The sequence below is a fragment of the Thamnophis elegans genome, chromosome 3 (genome assembly GCF_009769535.1).
Source record: "Thamnophis elegans isolate rThaEle1 chromosome 3, rThaEle1.pri, whole genome shotgun sequence".
Taxonomy (NCBI): domain Eukaryota; kingdom Metazoa; phylum Chordata; class Lepidosauria; order Squamata; family Colubridae; genus Thamnophis; species Thamnophis elegans.
The window spans coordinates 29,554,868-29,575,008 of record NC_045543.1 but is presented as its reverse complement, the minus strand read 5'-3'; the positions used below and the strand labels follow the sequence as shown (position 1 = coordinate 29,575,008).

Here is a 20,141-nt window from a genome sequence, read left to right as displayed (position 1 = left end):
TTTAGAAATAATCAGCATTGATCATGGTTTAATTTTTTTAATGTATTTTTCCTTGATGAAGAAGAGAAGTAGCTCAACTCATGGAGTTGCCTCTCTGTCCGTCCGTACAGCATCTATGTCTGGATTCAATCCTTCAATGGAGTGGTGGAAAAACCATGACGAGGCAACCACAAATTATTTTTCTGGACAAACAGTATGAAATTCCAAGATATACACTTCATTTTTTAGGTTAGAAACTGATGTAGGATCAGGGCTCCTAGATTTATTTATTTATTTAAAAAATCTTTGACCTTCTTGGATATTGTTATAATTAGGTTAATTGGAATATGTTGTAATCAGAGGGGAAATAAGGAAATCCCAGATAAATTGATCAACAGCTCCACACAATCTCTTCATTTTTAGCCTTTCAGATAATATTAATTGTAGCTCAGGAATCTTGCATTTCTACTGCTCTCCCCAATAGCTGCCAAATCTGTGTAGGTTCCCATTAATGTTACCTACCATTCCCACTGTTTCCACAACTCTATCTTTATTAAGGATTGCCAATGTTTATTCATGACACACAAATGTACGCATGCATGCCCAACACACAATAAAGAAAAAATGAGTGATGGAGAGAAAAACAGAGTACCTACAAATTTCAATATAATTTCCTTTTTCTTCTTCTTTGCAACTGATAGCAAATTTTCTGCAAGGCATTAAATGAAGCTTAAAATTAGCAGAAGACTTTTTTAACCTTCATAGAAGGCAGAAACCTTGGCTGGATTACTTAATTTGAGATATGCAAACCTCCTCTCTTTCTGCAAGTGCTGGTTTAGAATTTTCTCCCCTCCTCATTTACAGACTGTACATTTTAAACAATGTTACTAATATATGCTACTTATATTAAAAGAAGCCAGTGTAAACAATGACTCTGGCAAATATTTGCCTTCAATTTAAAGAATAACTACAGGGCAGTGATGACTATTTATATTTTTTGCTTCCTAAGACATAGCAGAATAAAACAGAATGTGAAATTCAGCCCAGGGTGCTATCGGAAAGGTGAGAGAGATGTTTCTTGTGTAAAGGAAAAGATAGCTTGGTGGCTCCAATATTACTTGACTAGCTACATTGATAGCATGAATTGATATACTTAATTAAAATCACTTTTTTTACTCAAAAGCTTGAAACAGAGAGAAAGTGAAACTGAAACAGTCTTGATTTGTTTTTCCAGTAAGCCTCTTCAGTATTTATGGAATCATTTACAGAGCAATTTACTGTATTGTTTCTATTTGTCCTTTCATAAACATAGTTTAACACTACTTTCCCAAACAGTTTTAAGATAATTGCAATTAACATTTGAAGGATTGTTTTACAGATTTTTTTAAAATGTTCAGTTGATTAGCTCTGTAATTGCTCCTTAGTAAAAGTATCAAAGATAAAATGACAAATCAAGAGATTCTTTCTTTCTTTCTTTCTTTCCTTTCTTTTCTTTCTTTCTTCTTTCTTTCTTCCTTTCTTTCTTTCTTTCTTTCTTTCTTTTCTTTTCTTTCTTTTTCTTTACTTTCTTTCCAGCCTTCCTACCTCCCTTCTCTCTTCTCTTTTCTTTCTTTCTCCTTCCTTCTTTCTTTCCTGCCTTCCTTCTTTTCTCTTTCTTTTTCCTCTTTCTCTCCTCCCCTCTCTGTCTCCTCCCTCCTCCTCCTCCCTCCCTCCTCTCCTCCTTTCCTCCCTCCCTCCCTCCTCTCCCTCCCTCCTTCCTTCCATCCTTCTTCTTTCCTTCTTCCAGAGATGAATTGTGTCTTTAGGTTTTCCTTCTAAACCATGGATTGTGACAGTTTACTTCAAAAACTGTCCAGAAATTATGTTGAAAAGTTTGGATATGTATCATTGATATGAAATGAACAAAAGAATAGCAACATAAGAAGCTAGAAATAGGAGGAAACCCACCAAATGCAAAATTATCAAGCAACTACAATAAACACTGCAAATATATACATATAGAACTAGAAATGGCTCCATTTATCAACGTAACCTAAATAAGAAATCTCTTGCTGGGATGCTGAGGACTATTGTAGCTGAGCTTCAGATATCCAGATAACTACTGAATGGCAGCAGAGTTAGGATTTTCTGAATTTTTCACTTCCATCTTGTAGTCACTTGGATTTATGGAGTCCAGCTCTGAAAGCTTTAGGGGAGCCACCTTTAAGAAAGTCTTTACAAATATACTCTTACCTGTGAAAGGAACATTTATTACAAGAGGTCTCATATTAAAAATGAACACATTCATGTGAGGGAAAATAACAAATAAGCAGATGTCATGCCACATAACATTTCAAGTGGTAATAAGTGGTAATCTGAAGTGTGTTCAGAAATGGAATGCCAGTAAGTTCAGAATCTGTCTTGTAAACCCAAGAACTGCTCAAACTCTGATATCATGTGAACAAGGTACTTAAAACTAGCATGGACTCATAATAAAAGTCTGCAACACTATCATCCTTAATCTATAGCTTTTATTTTTAATTTTTTTATCATTTTGGGTGCTGCCTCAGTCACTAAAATAATTCCATGCAGCTTGAAGAGATTTGAGACACCACCTTTAGCCAGCCTGAGATCTCTCTAAAAAGTACCAAATTAGCATACTTCATCCAAGATCAATAAATGTTTAGAAATTTTGTCTGAATTCCATAACGTACATATCAACACTACAAATGTCTCCTGCAGTAGACTCTAAGTGAAATGTTCTTTAGCCTCTTACATCTTGGGATTTCCGGCAACAAACAATTTGGCAGGATTCTTCCTTTGTACAGTTTGACAGAACAAGATATAGGCCTAGGAAGTGAATATTCTTTTTCTGCCAGTTATATTCCAAAAGAAAATATAGAGTAGAACAGTGAGCTCAATGATTTCAGTATAAAGAGGGCAGAAAGGGTTAGGGTTAAAGTCTGCCTCTCCTTCCCACTCAGACTTAAGAGAAAAACATTCTGAATGATTTGAAGTATTTTTGTCTCTTTCAAAATGGTGGCTACTAGGTATTAAGTACAATCCACAGTGACACCACCACCTGTGCTTATTTATTTTATTTTTATTAATTAGACTTATACCACTTCAAAGGGCTTTCACCTCTCTCTAAGCGGTTTACAGATTTTTAGCAAATTGAGTCAGCAAATTGCCCCCACAGTCTGGGTCCTCATTTCACCCACCTCGGAAGGATGGAAGGCTGAGTCAACCTTGAGCCGGTGAGATTTGAACCACTGATAACAGATAACAGTCAGCTGAAGTGGCCTGCAGTACTGCACCCTAACCACTGCGCCACCTCAGCTCCTGCTTGCTGAGCTATTGAAAAACAAGAAGTAAATAAGCATCGTCAGCAGCAACAGAGCTGCTTCCCATTGTGTACCAATTTGAAGACGCAAGTGGACTTTGCTGATGTGAGCCCTGATCATGCTAAATATACCTTTTCAAATGCTGTGTAGGCCGGGTAGGTAGATATGTGGCTGACTGAGAATAGAGAAAAGGAATTCAGTATGCAAATGTCTTTCAATTATACATTTAATGATCCCAAGGGCCCCCCTTGTGGTCTTTTAAGCAATGAATGTAATGGCCTTATTGCTGTGACTGATATTAACCTTGGCAGTTGCTCAGCTGGATTAAGCTGGCCTTGTGCCAAGGAAGCCAATGAGGTAATTGTGATTTACATGCTGGCTGATGACATCAACTGCACTGCTCATTTCACTGGGTGGACATTTGCCTACTAGGAAAGAATAGTAACACCTGGAGCATTTTGCCCTGGACAGGTGCTGAATTGAGATACTAACCATTTGTCATAGCCTTGACAATCATCCAGACAATGATACTTCATATGCAATCTCTAGAATAACTCAGCAGCATTATTTATTATACAATATTTTTTTCTTAAACCCCCCCCCCCCATCGAATTACAAAATTACTTTTTCTTCTTTGTTCCAACTGAAAATATATTAGTCCATGAAAAAGGAATAGAAAGAAGAAAACTACTGGAAGAAGAAAGCTCAAATAAAGGACAGTCACTAAACAGGATTGAGGCTGTGGGGTGGGGGTGGGGGAAATCATTCTTTAAAAGAAACATACATCAAATTAATGGACAATAAACTCCAGGAATAAAAGAGAGTGCTGTGCAGATGTTCGCTATGTAATCATTTGCTGCATTTATTCCTTTGACAAATGCCCAAACCTATAACAATTATGGATTGTTGTAACTAGCATTTCAAGAAAATGATCTGCCACACATACTCAGCCTGCTTCATTTGACAGCCGCCAAACTGCTTTTTGCAAAGTAGTTTAGCTCCAAATTAGCTCTCTACAGCATTAAATACCAGCTTGCCAGGATATCTTTGAGATGAATACCATATATATCCATAATATTCTGTGATTTGAAGCATATGTGCCAGAAAGCTGAGATCACCTCCTTTTGAAAATACAGTATATATTACTCTGGGGTTCATGTCACTCTCAGAAATGGCAGTCTTAAAACGTTACAGTGCTGCTGATGTCAGGATCCTTTGGAAAATTGGCACTTTTATAAATTGAGAATGTTATTAGTGGTCAAGATGTTATGATATTCACATAATTATATGATAATTTAAGATGTGGAAAACCCAAATAAGCTAATCAACAGAAAACCATAGAAATTGTTATTTATTTTTATCCCCTCTTAAAAAACATTGCTATTTTTTAAAGAAAAAACTGAGTTTGCCCCACAGCAATGATATAAAAAAATGAAAAAAAAATTGTGACGTTGTATCTAAAAATTTAATCTCTTACTTCATTCTTATAGCAACAATGTAGCTTCTAGATTTCTAAAATACTTATATCTTTAGTCTTCCTCTATGTACTGCAAAGTCTTAATTTGACAAACCCATCTGTATTAATTCATTGTGCTGTACATGAGGTTGTTCTTGAAGATACACCTGGAAATTTCAATTGGTCTAGACTGCAGCAGCGTGCGTAGTAATGGGCCCCCCTACATTTCCCCATGTAAACTTCTGTTGTATGAAATGCACTGGCTTCCATTTCTTTCCAGGTGCAATTCAAGGTACAGGTCATCATCTTTAAAGCCCTACGTGGCACAGGGCCTTGCTATCTGCAGACCTGCCTTCCCTTAAGAACATCTACCAGTCATATAGTACCATGACAGATAGGATGAGTATAATTAACTTTTACATTATTTGTATCAGTTTCCATCATTTGTGCAAATTTGATCTGTTGCATTCAAAGTCCATTGAACAGAGATCACTAAATTGAGATTTCATTGTAATATCCTATTGCATGGAAGAAAAGGGTAGATTATCTTGATATATATATCGTTTCTTACTTACCTTTCTCTTCCAATGTTTAAAATAATTGTCACTGTCATACATGAACTTCAATAGGAATTAATAATCCCAGTATGGATAAAAATTATTTCAGGTAAACAAGAGTAAAGGTCCAAGATGGACAGGCTGACTTTCAGAATTTGATTGTGTCCAGCTCTTGCTCCAACTGCCATCTCATTTTCAAAGTCACTTCTCCTCCAGGTAAGATGCTTATCTGGTAAAAAATCTAATGGATATCATATAATAAACATTTTCCAAAATTAAGCAGGCAATGGATAACATCAAAGTCTTCCTATAACCTGCTCTTGTGCGTTCTCAAGGATATCAAAATGTATTGTCTGTGTATATTTTATTTATTTCATTAAATTTATATGTTGCCTATATGTGTGTGTGTGTACACAAACACATATATAGCATACATACATGCAAAATAATAATCTCATTAGCAATGTTTTTTTGAATATTATATATATATATATATATATATATATATAATATATATATATATATATATATATATGTGTGTGTGTTACATTTTGTTGTATTTGTGCTGATAAATAAATAAATAAATCTATAAAAAATTATATATATATGTTTATTAATATCTTCAAATCCAAACTGCACAATAGTTCATTTATACTAGAAATGGTGATCAATTTATAAAACTTTTCATTGTGTAGTATTTATGTTTTTGGTATCCATCTATATACCAAATTTATAGCAGATTTGGGTTTTTTAAAATCAATTTAGATATATCAATATTTCAACTTCTAGTGTGAAATGAAGTCTGCTTTTGCATGTTTCTAGATGGATTCCAAGAGTTGGAAAAGCAGATTCACGCATTATGCACATCCAATGTAATGAGAGAATTTTCGCCATTTTCTTTGCTTTTTCTCTGGATAATTCAAATTAAAAGAGAAACATAATTGGTCCTAGAGTGTTTCTTCCCTAGTGGAAATAAACCATGTTGCTGTAATTTTAACATGAAGATAGTGCACTTACACATTGTTAAAATGAAACTCAAGAGTACATCTATATCAGTAAACTACAGAAGATAATTTCAGAATAGCTTTTTCAGTATTGGTCTGTGGGGGCAAATGAGAAATTCAGTGAGCTCTAGAAAATTCATAATGAACTGATTCCATCTTAGAAATTAGATATGTAATTTTAAATATGGAGAAAAATATGGCGAAAAGCTTGGGTAATGGCTATGCTGATTTCTTGTTGGGGGGGGTGTTCTATTTTTTTTCTTTTTTGTAACTCAGCTATGTGTGAGTCTGAATGTGTCTCATATTTATAGTAAATGTGTTTTAATGATTTTTTTTTACTGTTGTTAGCTGCCCAGGGCGATGAACTTGAGATAGGTGAATGTATAAATTGAATAATTGAATTGAATATGAATGAATGAATGGCAGAAATATGGAAGTTTTCTGTGTGTAGTATTGATTAATGAGTGACAGAGCAATTTATATTGGTTCAACATGTCAAAATATTTATCAAGAGACAATTCATTTTACATATAAAATTATTAGCATACCTGTCAGAGGAGATCTTTTACTTTTCCTACTGATGACTATCTTGCAAAAGGAAAGATAAAGAGTAACCCACTTTTATCCTAGCCATTGGCAAGTCATCTTGTTTCTCAGAAAAATTATATCAATAAGAGACCAACGTTTCACCCTTGCTCCTGTCAAACAAAGAAAACTATGGAGAAAGAAAGATGGAATACACCACTTGTAACTGAAAGTTGAAACAGGAAGCAAGAATCAGCGTCATCAAAAGTCAGTTGGCTAAAGGACCATAAAATGTTACTCTTGGAATAATAAAATAAGGGAAGATCAGCCCCCATCTGAACTGCATAGATGTACTTGTGCATTTCTCTACATTTCAAAATGCAATTCAAAACATACTGATGATGTCTCCTTGAATGGTGACAAAACGTTTGCAATCAAATTGCCAAGCTCGGAGCTTAAACCAACAGCTTAACTACTAACTGGAGCTACTAATATTCAAACATGTTGCATATTTAAATATTTTGAGTCAAAACTCCAATCCCAGCAACCTCATAGACACCTCCATGAAGTTTCCATGGCAATGGAAATTGTTTCCTATTTCCTTTTTCTGTGTTGTTGTTTTTATTATTTCCTAGTCTAATCTACAGCTCTGGGATTCACTTGCATCTTATCAAAGTATTATAGGGACACATGCCTGATCAAAGACCAAATAATATTTGGAGTTCTCCAAGAGGCAATCAAAATTGCCCTATAAGAGCAATAAATTCAAGAAATAGGTTAAGAGGCCAATACGTTCAAGGTGTTAAATCAATTCTTTGCACCAGTAAAATTAGATGGACAGATTGTCTTTTTCCAAATTGTATTTTTATCAAACAGTTTGTCTTTGCAGGTGCATTCAGCTTCATTTACTGACATTTTCACTTAAAGGGATAACTGAGACTGAGAGTATGGTTGAGACTGAGAAGGACTTTTCCCTAGGACTTTTACATAAGTGTAAAAGCAACTGTTGAGAAAGATAATCAAATATTAGCATGTTTGTCAACTCGGAAGCAAACGCGGCTGGGACCATCTTTGAGGCTTCAGGGTTGCCACAAGGCAGAAAAAGATAGGTAGGAGGGGAATAGAAACTGGGGGTTTGGAGTCAAAACAAAAAGTTTTCCTGTGGGAACCAAGGACATTCCAACAGGTGTTGGGGAGAGGAGGAGTGGAGTAACCAAGCAACCGGCCAGCACCTCTATTGGGTAATGTGACTGATGACTTGGGGAAAGTGGGAACTTTAACTTTTTAATTAGGTTTTCACCAGTTGTGCCAATATGCTGTATCCAATAAATTGTTCTTTGAGGAATCTACCTGCCTCGGAATTCTGCTTCCTATGGGTTCATTTATTGGAACGCTGACATTGGTATTTATTATTGATATTTATAATGACTTCATTGTTTTATCGTGTGAAACAGTCTGAGACTCAGTTTCCTTTCTTGTGATATTTGTTTAGGTTTAAAGCATGTGTTATAAACTATTTTTAATTAGTTTAAGCTATGTGTTTATTTTTTTCAGGTGCTGCCTTATCTGTTGAATCAAGTTCTTTTACTGTTTTCCCTGTTGCTGTATCAGAAAAATCCGCCATCATCTTTACTGCTCTCCTGTGTTCAGTAGCCTCCATGCTTGTTTTGGGATTTGTTCTTATTTGTTGGCTTAAGAAAAGCAAGAGAAACAGTAAGTCACAAATTGGCATGATGATTATCTGCTGTGATTTATAGGAAAAACAGACTTTGCAATTAGTAATAGCTGGTGAAAGAATGTTGCAGTCCTCCAGTTACAACAGGAATGTGGAAGTGCTTTCTGCTGATCCACATTTGCTTTGCCTTGAGCCATCTGTGCTAGTTCCTGATGGGGATCTCTTGGGCCACTTCTCCTATCACCATTGGCACTGTGTTCCCAATAAGTGAGACAAATGGGAATAGGAGACATATTATGAAAGGAAAAAAAAGTCAATGCACATTTGTATGCTAAATCAACTGTTTCATTCTTCTTGAACCAGCACACAAACCGGAATTAGATTTTTCAAAAATTTGATGAACAGCTATTTTAAAATACTTATATTAGAAGTAATAGATATACAAAATGCATGTTGGCAAAGTTAACATACAAGAATGGCTGTAAAGAAAAAAAAAAGTCCAAGTACAAAAAGTTTATATGAAAATGTGTGTGTTAGAAGGAGTGAGTATGAAAAATGTTCTGGAATAACATTATTGTTGACTTTTTTTAAAAAAAAATCAACTCTCTGATGCAGATATGGAAAGAAACAAACCAGAATGGAAAAATCAGAACAATAAACCTGAATTTTACTCAGCTTCACTCTTCCCAGCCGTGTCAAATGTATCCTGCTTAAAATGTGATGTAATTGGTACTGATTATTATATCAGTCCTCCCGGATTGGGCGGCCTATAAATCCATTAAATAATAATATAAATAATAATATGTTGCCCTGAATTTCTTTTTTTTTCTAACATCCAGTGGTGTATAGAAAAGGATGAGGATTCTTCCATGGTCTCTTCCCAAGTTTCATGGTTGGTCAATGCCTCTACTAACATAATCCTCTGGATTTAAGTTGCATTTTTTCCAACTAGATATGTAGTCAAGTGTTTCAACTTATAGTCATATGTATTGTTTGGAAATTTTGCAGTTCAATTCAAGTTAAAAGGGTCTTAATATTTCAAAGTTGAAATGTCAGAATTTAAGCATTTATGTTTAATTTTTTAAATTATAATGTTCATAACTATAATACTTTTGTTTGTCAACCCATTGCTCTGTAGAAAACGTTCCTGTAAAAATCAATAATTTAAATATTTTGATGTAGAAAATAAGCTCAGACTATCTCCGAAGAATAAAAAATGCCTCCAAATACAGGAAAATCAAGCAAATTGTGGTATCCCTCAGCACTGCATTGGGAAAGGAATGAACATTCCACGTCTATGAGAGAAGGTGAGTTTATTGAATACCAAAAAGGCTAAATCCCATTACAAAGCATATTTTATCTGAAACATTTTAGCTATGATAATTTAGACCTCTGCCTGGAAAAGATTTAAACCTCTCTCCTGGCAGAGATTTAATTCTCTGAGCTGGACTTTTTTGATACATTTCCCCTTTACCAAGTATACATACACACAAAGAGAAAGCAAGAGTGTATGTGTATGCACATATGCATATTCATATACACATGTGCATACAGTATATGTCTCTTGTCAGACTTGGGGGTGTTTTTTGGAACCCTGACATCTCTATTGTAATTAATAAAGGGAGGTGGTGGCTCAGACACTGAGCTTGTCAAACAGAAAGGTCAGCAGTTTGAATCCCTAGCGCCACGTGACGGAGTGAGCTCCCATTACTTGTAACAGCTTCTGCTAAGCGAGCAGTTCAAAAGCATGTAAAAATGTAAGTAGAAAAATAGGAGCCATCTTCGGTGGGAAGGCATTCCGTGAGCCTTCGGTGTAGTCATGCAGGCCACATGACCACGAAGACATCTTCAGACAGTGCTGGCTGTTCAGCTTTGAAACGGAGATGAGCACTGCCCCCTAGAGTTGGAAACGACTAGCATATATGAAGCTGCAGAAGTTGGGACAGCTCTGTCCCAACTGGAGCGGGAGAAAAATGGAAAGAGAAAGTGTGTCCATCTGATGAGGAAACCTTATTATTATAAAAAGACTACCCCCCCCCAAAAAATAAAGCTAAATTAAATTTGAAAACAGAAGAGAACAAGCAGCAAAATTAAGCTATATTAGACAGTGTGTTATCCTTTTTTGAATTTTCTTTTACAGATGGAACTTTTGCAAATGTTTCCTATTCTTTAAATTGAATGGATTAGTTTTTCTTCTACTACTTTTTATATTCTTTTTTTGTACCTATGGATTAAAATCTTTTCCCTTATTTTTATAATGCTGGATTGGATGGTTTTTTTCTTTTGCTCCATTTAAGAATTTTGTTTTCTTTAAGCCTGGAATACAAAGAAGATATAAAAGGAATACAAAGAGGGCTGTAATTACAGAGGGAAAGAAAGTAACACTGCCACTTGGAGGCTGGAGGCTTGGAAAGCTTGGAAATATTGTCTATTCTTTTTTCTCTTTGACCATTTGATTCTGCATTTCAAGGTTCCTCAGCTTGTTTACAGAGAGTGATAGTGAGAAGAGCAAGGGTTGTTTATACAGGTGCTTCTCGGGAGTTTCATGGACAGCTGGAGTGGAGTGAAAACAAAGCCTTCTCTTGAAAGATTATAAATGGACATGTTTTAAATTTAATTAAAAGTTTTGAATGCTAGAGTGGCAGAGTTTATAAGTTGGAAGAATGGCGCAACATGAAAAAGAAACTTTGACATTGCAAAAGATTATGCTTGAAATTCAAACAGAATTGAGAAGAGATTGGAGAACATAGATTTTAGAACAGTAAAATTTGATGGAAAAATTGAGGATGTTCATCAAATGAAGAAAGTGGAGGTCAGAGTTCTAAAAACTGAAGGAAAAAATAAACAAAGAGACAAGAAAATTGTTGATACTGACAGTGAACTGAGCGTGGTTGGAAATGGAAAGAGTGGAATATGAAAAGGGGAGATAGATAGACTGGAGCTCTACCCCAGATCTCAAAGTATAGAAGAAGAAAAGAGAGAAGAATTGATGGAACTAAGGATAGAAATTTTGTCAAAAGCACTAGTGATAACCAAAGATAAGCTAATCGAAGAAGCAGATGGAGAATTTCGAGCTTATACAAGATATGCAATAAGCAATAAGTTGCGAAGAGAAGTCCATACAAATCTTACTAAGGAAATAACCAGAATACTAATGCCACTCTTATGGCAAGAGACATAAGACTGCACTATTCCTGGAAAGACACAGGTTGATGTAATGAAAGCTTATAATAAAAATTTAGGTCAATTTAATTAAATTTAGAGCATCATGTATAAAATGAAGTGATAATGGATACAGTTAAATAATTGATTGATAATGATAATAATGTGTTTTGTGTGTGTGTGTGTGTGTGTGTGTATCAGTGGCGTGTGGTGAGGATTATGGTTGGTGAAGCAAGAGCGCGGCAGCAGTAAGAAGCAACGTCCCCGCCATTGTGTCTGACAAGCCAGGCGTCTGTGTTTATGGTGGACATAAACGTGAGATGCCTGGCCTGTTGGACACAGCAGCGGGGATATCCCTGCCGCTGCCGTGCTCCGTCGCCTCACCCCCCCCTCCTTCTACCCCACCACTGTGTCCGACAGGCCAGGCATCTCGCATTTATGGTGGACATAAACGCGAGATGCCTGGCCTGTTGGACACAGTGGCAGGGATGTCCCTGCCTCTGCCACCGCGCTCTGCCTTGTCCCCACCTCCTCCGACCCCACCACTGTGTCCGACAGGCCAGGCATCTCGTGTTTATGGCGGACATAAATGCGAGACACCTGGCCTGTCAGACACAGCGGCGGGGATGGAGGAGGCAGGGGGAGAGGTGGCAGCCGGCAAAGAAAGGGGAGAGGAGGAGGAGGAAAGGGAGAGGGGAGCAGGACGAGGCTCCCAGTGGGGGGGGGAGTGGGCTGCCCCTCTCTTCTCAAACAAACTCTCTCTCAAATTGAGATCAGTTTGTTTGAGTGAAGTGAAGAAAGAAACACACGCACGCCCACACACAAACACAAATTACTCACAATAAAAATTACAAATTAAATTACAATAACTTTGAATTCCCCCCCTCCCCCGTCCAATCCACATACCTTTTCCAGCTGTGGATTTCAACTCTCCTGTTGTCTGCCCGCCATGATGAAAATGTAAAAAAAATGTAAAAAAAAAAGGCAACTTAGGCAAGACCTGCTGCTCCCAGATCAGGAGGCAGAGAACCACATGCCTCCTTTACATAAGGAATTTTTCGCCTTTTAACCCTTGCTTAACTCTGAGCAAGGGTTAAAAGATGAAAAATTCCTTATGCAAAGGAGGCCTGTAGTTCTCTCGCCTCCCCCTGCAGTTAGGACTAAGCAGACTCAGAGTCATCCACTGTGACTCTGGAATCTGGCAGCAACTACCTTAGTCTTTTTCCTTTTAATTTTCCTTTTCTTTCCTCATGATACTGGTGAGGCCCCGCCTCTCCTGCCTCCCCTGACTGCAAACACACCCACACACACAAACAATATATATATATATGTTTGATAAGAGGAAAATTGACATAAATTGCAAATAGTGACTACGAAAGGAGGTTTGGACACTCTGTTATTAAATATACCAATTTTAATTAGAACATATTATAAAGATGTAATATAATTAAGTTAAATTTAGTTAAATTTAGAGCATTATGTATAAAATGAAGTGATAATGGATACAGTTAAATAATTGATTGATTATGATAACCAATTACCATAACCAATGAATAATAACCAATTTTTATATAGAAGATGTTATAAAGATGTAATGTTACTGGATGATATTGCGAAGAGTTGATGGAATGCCATTATGTGGTCTTGCTTTAAATTTGGGATATTTTATATAAAAGGATGTAAAATAATTATAGTCAAATGAAGGTTGAGGTATGATGATAATAATATATACATATACTTGATTTAAATATGATTTGATATGAATTGTAGGTGACTGTGGAAGGGATGCATGGAAATTTTTGTAACCAATCGACACACTTTCTACAATTTGTAATGGAAGATGGTTTTGTGGTGTTTTTTTGTGTGTGTGTCTATTGTCTGTTTGTGTTTATTCAAAAATAAAAAAAATTTATAAAAAAAGAACAGAACACCTGGTTGTTTTGATATATGCAAGTATTACATTTTGTCATAATTCATCTTTAGAGAAACTGAAAAATATGTAAAGCCACATTTTTTTTTTAATGAAAAATGAATGAATAGCTTATTTGAGACAATTTTATATGTAAATTTGGGGGGGGGAGGAGTACCTGGAATGAAAGTAAGGGAACTCCATTGGTCAGAATGGGCCAACTCACCATGGCCACATGCTGCAGGATAACTCACCATGGCAAACTCACTGGTAGACAACTCATTGCAGGACAATTAAAAAAACACAAAAGTTAAATTAATATTGATTCTATATTTAGATAAGAAAAACAATATACAATATGTGGTACCTCACTCAATAGTAGTAACTGTGAGAGGGATCTTGGAGTCCTAGTGGACAATCATTTAAATATGAGCCCGCAGTGTGGTGCAGCTGCCAAAAAACCAACATTTTTTGTAAGCTGCATAAACAGAGGGATAGAATCAAGATCACGTGAAATGTTGATACCACTTTATAATGCCTTGGTAAGGCCACACTTGGAATACTGCATCCAATTTTGGTCGCCACGATGTAGAAAAGATGTGGAGACTCTAGAAAGACTGCACAGAAGAACAACATAGATGATTGGGGGACTAGAGGCTAAAACTTATAAAGAATGGATGCTGGAATTGGGTATGTCTAGTTTGATGAAAAGAAGGACTGGGGTGACATGATAGTAGTGTTCCAATATCTCAGGGGCTGCCACAAAGAAGAGGCAGTCAAGTTATTCTCTAAAGCACCTGAGAACAGGACAAGAAGCAATGGATGTAAACTAATCAAGGAGAGAAGCAGCCTAGAACTAAAGAGAAATTTCCTGACAGTTAGAACAATTAATCAGTAGAACAATTTGCCTCCATAAGTTGTAAATGCTCCAACACTGGAAGATTGAATAACCATTTGTCTGAAATGGTATAGGATTTCCTGCCTAAGCAGGGGGTTGGACTAGAAGACCTCCAAGGTCCCTTCCAACTCTGTTATTCTATTCTAGGTTAGATTGTATATTGTATATACTTGATGGAACCATGATCAATAATAATAAAACAAGGTCAATCCAGAAATACAAGAGTTACAATAATTTTAATGAAAACATAATCTATAATAATAAAAGTAACTGAATGAGACAATTAATGCAGTATTGATTTGTGTCATGGTGAGTTGGTCATGGCAAGTTGTTCTAGACCCCCACTGGTAAATGCTGTGCAATCATTTGCAAAATAAAGGCAGATGGATTTGATATTTCCTATTCTTCCTCTTATGCAGGAAGTTGAGCAGATTCCTATCTTATTACAAAAGCAGAAAATACGTTTAGAATTTTTTCACTTTCTCATACAATGTTACATAATGGAACAAAAACTTTATCTATAAAGAAAAGTAATTGCATTTGTTTCTGCATGTGAAATGGCATCTTTGGATCAGGTCATAATGTTTCCTTGTGTTCCTTCAGTTATTCAGGTTGTCTGGTAGATAATGAAATTTAAGTAAAGTTAGGATTTTTAAAGCTGTGTCAGTTTATTATTTGCTCTATATTCATAGAAATAATTTTTATCTGGATATTGCAACTAGCAATTTTCATACTTCAGTCAACTAGGATCTTTTTCAAACATGTCCAACAATTCTTCCCTATTGCTTATGTCTCTATGATTTTAAACCTATTTCACACTGTTCTCCTTGTTTAATTTGGTTGGGGGGGGATCTTTATACCCCTGCCATTGATACAGTGTATCTCAAAGAATCTCTATGGAGTGCAGAGTTTATATCTGTCAGAAATCCACTTGAAGAGACTAGAAGCATTTGAAATGTGGATTTACAGGCGGCTGTTACATATACATTGGGTTGACAAAATCAGGAATGAGGAGATGATAAGCTGCCTGGGAAAGCCAAGAGAAATCATCAAAACCATGAAAAAGCAAACATTAGAATATTTTGGACATGTGATGCAACACCCAGAAATATATGGCATAGCTCACTTAATTCTTCAAGGAAAGATTGAAGGCAAACATGGTCCAGGCAGAAGAAGAACATCATGGCTTCAGAATCTAAGGGACTGGTTTGGACAAAACTCAACAGCATTTTTGTGTGGCTGTTGATAAAAATAGGATCGCCAACATGATTGCCAATGTCTGATGACAATATGGCAGAAGAAGAAGATCTCAAAGAATGCACATGGCTAGAGTTTGGTTTCCATTCATGTTCTAGGGTTGGAGGCAAAGAAGGGCTAGATTGCAGTTTGCTAATAAAAGCTTAGCCTCAATTTTCTCTCTCTAAAAATATTGCTTGAGAAGGCACAAGTATGTGTGTATAAACTGGGGAGAAGAACGGTATGTTATTCTGCTGAAGATAAGACTAAGATAGAATGCAAAAAAGAATTGCAAGTGCTTTTCTGGACTCAAACTTGTTGCATATGAAGGAAGCAGAAAGAAGCTAGTTTTAAGTTTCATTTTCTGATTTTAATTAATATTTATTACAGAAGAGCAGAAGGAGCAAAAAAGGAAATGCTACAGTTTGTATGTTTTGATATTTGCTATACTTTTTCAAAATACAGCATTCAGCTGTATGCCTTAGGATACATATCTGCTATAAATTCATTTTTTATCTAATTTGTCTGAGATCTAAGCTTCCTGTGGAGGTCTGAGATCAAAGGATCTGATTCTTTCTGATGTTGGCTCTGACATATAATGTGTGCTGACTTAGTTCTGTCTATAAAATCACAGTAGGAGACTGTCATAGTCCTTTGGAACCTTTACATAGTGGACTTTTATTTCAGCTGGTAAGGATGACAGGTACCTCAATGATTGGAGCTAACATGTAAATAATTAATGGGAAGATTTTTTTCCACTCTCTCGCTACAAAGAAAATCTAGGCCTTTAGATTATTTTTTAAAAGAAATTGCTGGAAGATCAGTAAAAAAAATCCCTGATATATTCAGATTTTAAATAGGAATAACAATATTAAGCTAATATAAAATGCATGACTTGAAGTATCTAATTTCTTAAACATCCCCTACCTTTTAAAACATTGTTGCTTTTGAAAATGGAGAGACCGTCAAAGGTAATTATTTCTCTTTCGTTTCTGCCAGCTAATTTTATTTTCCGTGGAATATATTTGATCCAATATTTTTTGGCATTTTAACTAGTGTTTAGGGATATAAAACAGAGTAAACCAGTTTAGAACTTAATATAACATAAATCATCTATGAGATTAGATTTGCTTTGGTTTAGCTACTTTCATCCAACTGCATAATGACATAGGACTATCCAAATATTTCCCCTTTGTTGATAAAAGATTTTAATCAGCAGGTTGGGGAAATATATGATTTTCATCCATTTCCGCTCCTTTGATTGCTCATTTTCAAAATTCTCTTACAGAAGGATACTTTCTAAAGCCAACCATACAAGAATTCACTGATTAGCCCTCCCCGTTCTACTGAAGGAAGCCTTGCACTGGCAAAGGAAATTAGCTGGATTCTGTTCATGGTTTTAAAGGATCACTATATGTAGGCCATCATAATGAGAAAATATGTTCTCTTTTTTTCTTCCTTCTTGCCTTGTTTTATTTCTGGAATATAAACACAATTTTCAGATGATTAAATGTAAAACACAATAAATAATGTCATGATAAACAAACAAATAAATAAAGTTTAAACTGGGACAAAGTATGAATAAGGAATGCAGCAAACATAGTTTGGCTAGTCGCCTTTCCTTTTTGGCATCTAGCCTCAATACACAGTTTTGTATCATCATGTGTCAGTAGCTGTTGAACAGCTTTTAAGAAAGCTGAGAATGTATTAATTTACTGTCATTACTGACAGACTATGTGTTTTCTAACAGATATAAAACTGTGTGAACAACTTACAGAAGAGCCATTAAAGACGTTGCATCAAAAAACATTGAGTACCACCTTAACAGGAACAGAAATGAAATCGAACAAGACCATTGGCTCAATAAAAGGAAATCAACCAGGGAGTCTCTGGAGCTTCAAGAACTTCACATCAAGGAGCTTAATGAATGGAAGAAGACCAAACAGCATATTATTGACTATGTTCAGCATAAAGAAATGAAAGGAGAGCAATTCATAGACCAAAAACATAAGAGACACAAAGAGATGCCTGTGACAAGATCTGAAGAAGATGTGAGGGGAAAACAGGAAATTACAGTATCATAATATCCAAATGTTCCTGAGTGTTTGGCTGCTTTTGTACTTCTTGTTTTTAATGTAACTGCATATTTTGAGACATAGAAAATGGAGACAATTTGTTTTAATTTTTAGAGTGAAATGAACGAAGACCAATGGGCAAGCAATATTCCTATGAACTGTTTCTAGCACAAGTCACTGGGAATGGTTTCAGTGGTGTTTTGTTATCTCATGATCACTGTTATTTCTCTTACTGATTTTAGCCATATTCTTATGTATATAGCCATGGTGGCACAGTGGTTAGAATATCGTATTGCAGGCTAACTCTGCTGACTGCCAGCAGTTTGACCCTGATTCAAAATTGACTTTCCAAGATCAGTAAAATGAGGACCCAAATTGTTGGGGGCAATATACTGATTCTGTAAACCAATTAGAGAGGGCTGTAAAGCACTGTGAAGCAGTATATAAATTGCTATTGCTATTGCTAGAGGGGATGTAGAATGGTAAACCACTGTTTTTGTTTGCCTTGTTACTTGCTTATTTAGTTGTGGGCCTTATTTCAGAAAATAATATTAAATTAGTATAATCATTTAAATTATAAAATTGTTTAACTAAATAAAATAGTTTAAAATGCTAACATTTTTCATGGCTAAGGCAGTGATACAGACAGACCTTTCCAACACCATTTTCAAGTGCTGTGTTAAAGTCTTATGAATAAAAGCTGATTTAGAATTTACACTGGCCTTTGGAATTAGCATCTTCCAAAACTGCTGTCCTGGCATGTAGTTCACCAGAACTCACAAAATAAGTGGGATCAGTATAGTGACTTTTCTCATTTTCAGCATAAAGAATTTCAAGTGAAGGCTTAAATCATTCCATCATTTCTGATAAATTATATCCAATAATGTAAATTTCCATTGGATTCGCACTGCAAGTATTTTATGCTATTACTGTAATTTCTAGTGAAGATAGTATGAATGTAGTTCCATGTGCATATATGGGTACAATTAAGGTGCACATTTGCTTTACAAGTTAGTTTTTATAAATAAGACATCTTAGTTATCTACTGTTCTCTGGAATCCAATACATTCATTATTTACATGCCTGTGTAAATAAGTGTATAATTTCTTAAACTGGGTTGCATTCATATAATAGCAAAATTATGTTTCCTTCATTATTTCAAAGAGATAGCAAGAACTAAAAATACATTGAATCTGTCAAATAAATGATTGTGTCAATATAGATGTATTGTATGGGAAATTCAGAAGAGCAGAGCCCAACACTGAGGAGAAATAGCAAACAGTTTAATCAGTAATAACTGGATCCCAACTTTTCAAGAATGGGATCAATGGGAAATGTATATAGAGATTCTCAGCCATCCAGGTCATAGTTGTCCTTTTTCAAGAGGCAACTGGACTTTCTTGTTTTTCTTTGAAGATCTTTCATTTCTCATCTATGAAGCTTCTTCAACTCTGTTTTGAAGAGACAACTGGACTTTCTTGTTTTTCTTTGAAGACGGTTGAAGACAATAACGATCATTGGGAAACAAAGATTTTCAGGGAAATCGAGAGCTACAGGGTGGGAAATCCTAGGGATCTGATTGTTTAATAACATTTAAGGAAGCTGGCTGGTTGTACTGTGGTGCTTAAGGAAGGCTTCAATTCTTTGGCTCTGATGGGATTGCAGGGGACATTGTCTGAAGGCAGGATGGATAATTTGGTGCTGACAGGGTTAGGTAAAAGACAGGGAGGAAGGGGTTGGTAATTGACTCATATTTATGACAGTTGCAGTGCCCAGGATCAGATAGCTCTCTTTTGGGACCTTCTGACAAATAGAGTCAATGGGGAAGCTGGATTCACTTAACAACTGGGCTACTAATTTATCAATGTCAGTGATTCATTTAACAACAGAAATTTGGGGCACAAACTGCTTCTAATTTAGCAACAAAAATAGTATTTACTACCACAGGGCAATATAGGTTGTTGGAAAAGTCTTATAAAGATGCCCTTCTTCCAGTTAAATTTAATGGAAAATACTTCTTCTGAAGTCTTGGCTGGTTAAGCAAGTTAATATAGAAGGAGATTTTCTTTCAGATAGTTGGACTTCACTAACTATTTAGGAACTGAATTGGCTTGGAAAAAAATGAGAATTAAGATAAGTCCTTGGAACATAGTTACAGTTTGGGATTCTAGCAGCTGAATTATTCATCTGTTGAAACTTCCAAGGATAGGCCCACATATAATATTCTGTCATAAACATATTTAAAATACTTACAGATCTATTTCTATAATTAACTATGCCTATCAATGAAAGACCCTCATTGGTGAAATATCAAATCCATTTAAATCTGTAGTGACCATACT

At 35.7% G+C, this 20,141-nt stretch overlaps 1 protein-coding gene across 1 annotated transcript in view; it reads left to right on the top strand.

The window, feature by feature from the left end:
• The window catches only part of PKHD1 (PKHD1 ciliary IPT domain containing fibrocystin/polyductin), a 254,912-nt gene extending 237,104 nt beyond the window's left edge, over positions 1 to 17,808 (top strand). The window contains 3 exon segments of the mRNA XM_032213028.1: positions 8,399 to 8,493; positions 8,602 to 8,786; positions 17,502 to 17,808. Coding sequence (XP_032068919.1) covers positions 8,399 to 8,493; positions 8,602 to 8,786; positions 17,502 to 17,808 — 587 coding nt within the window.
• Positions 17,809 to 20,141: the final 2,333 nt, after the last annotated feature.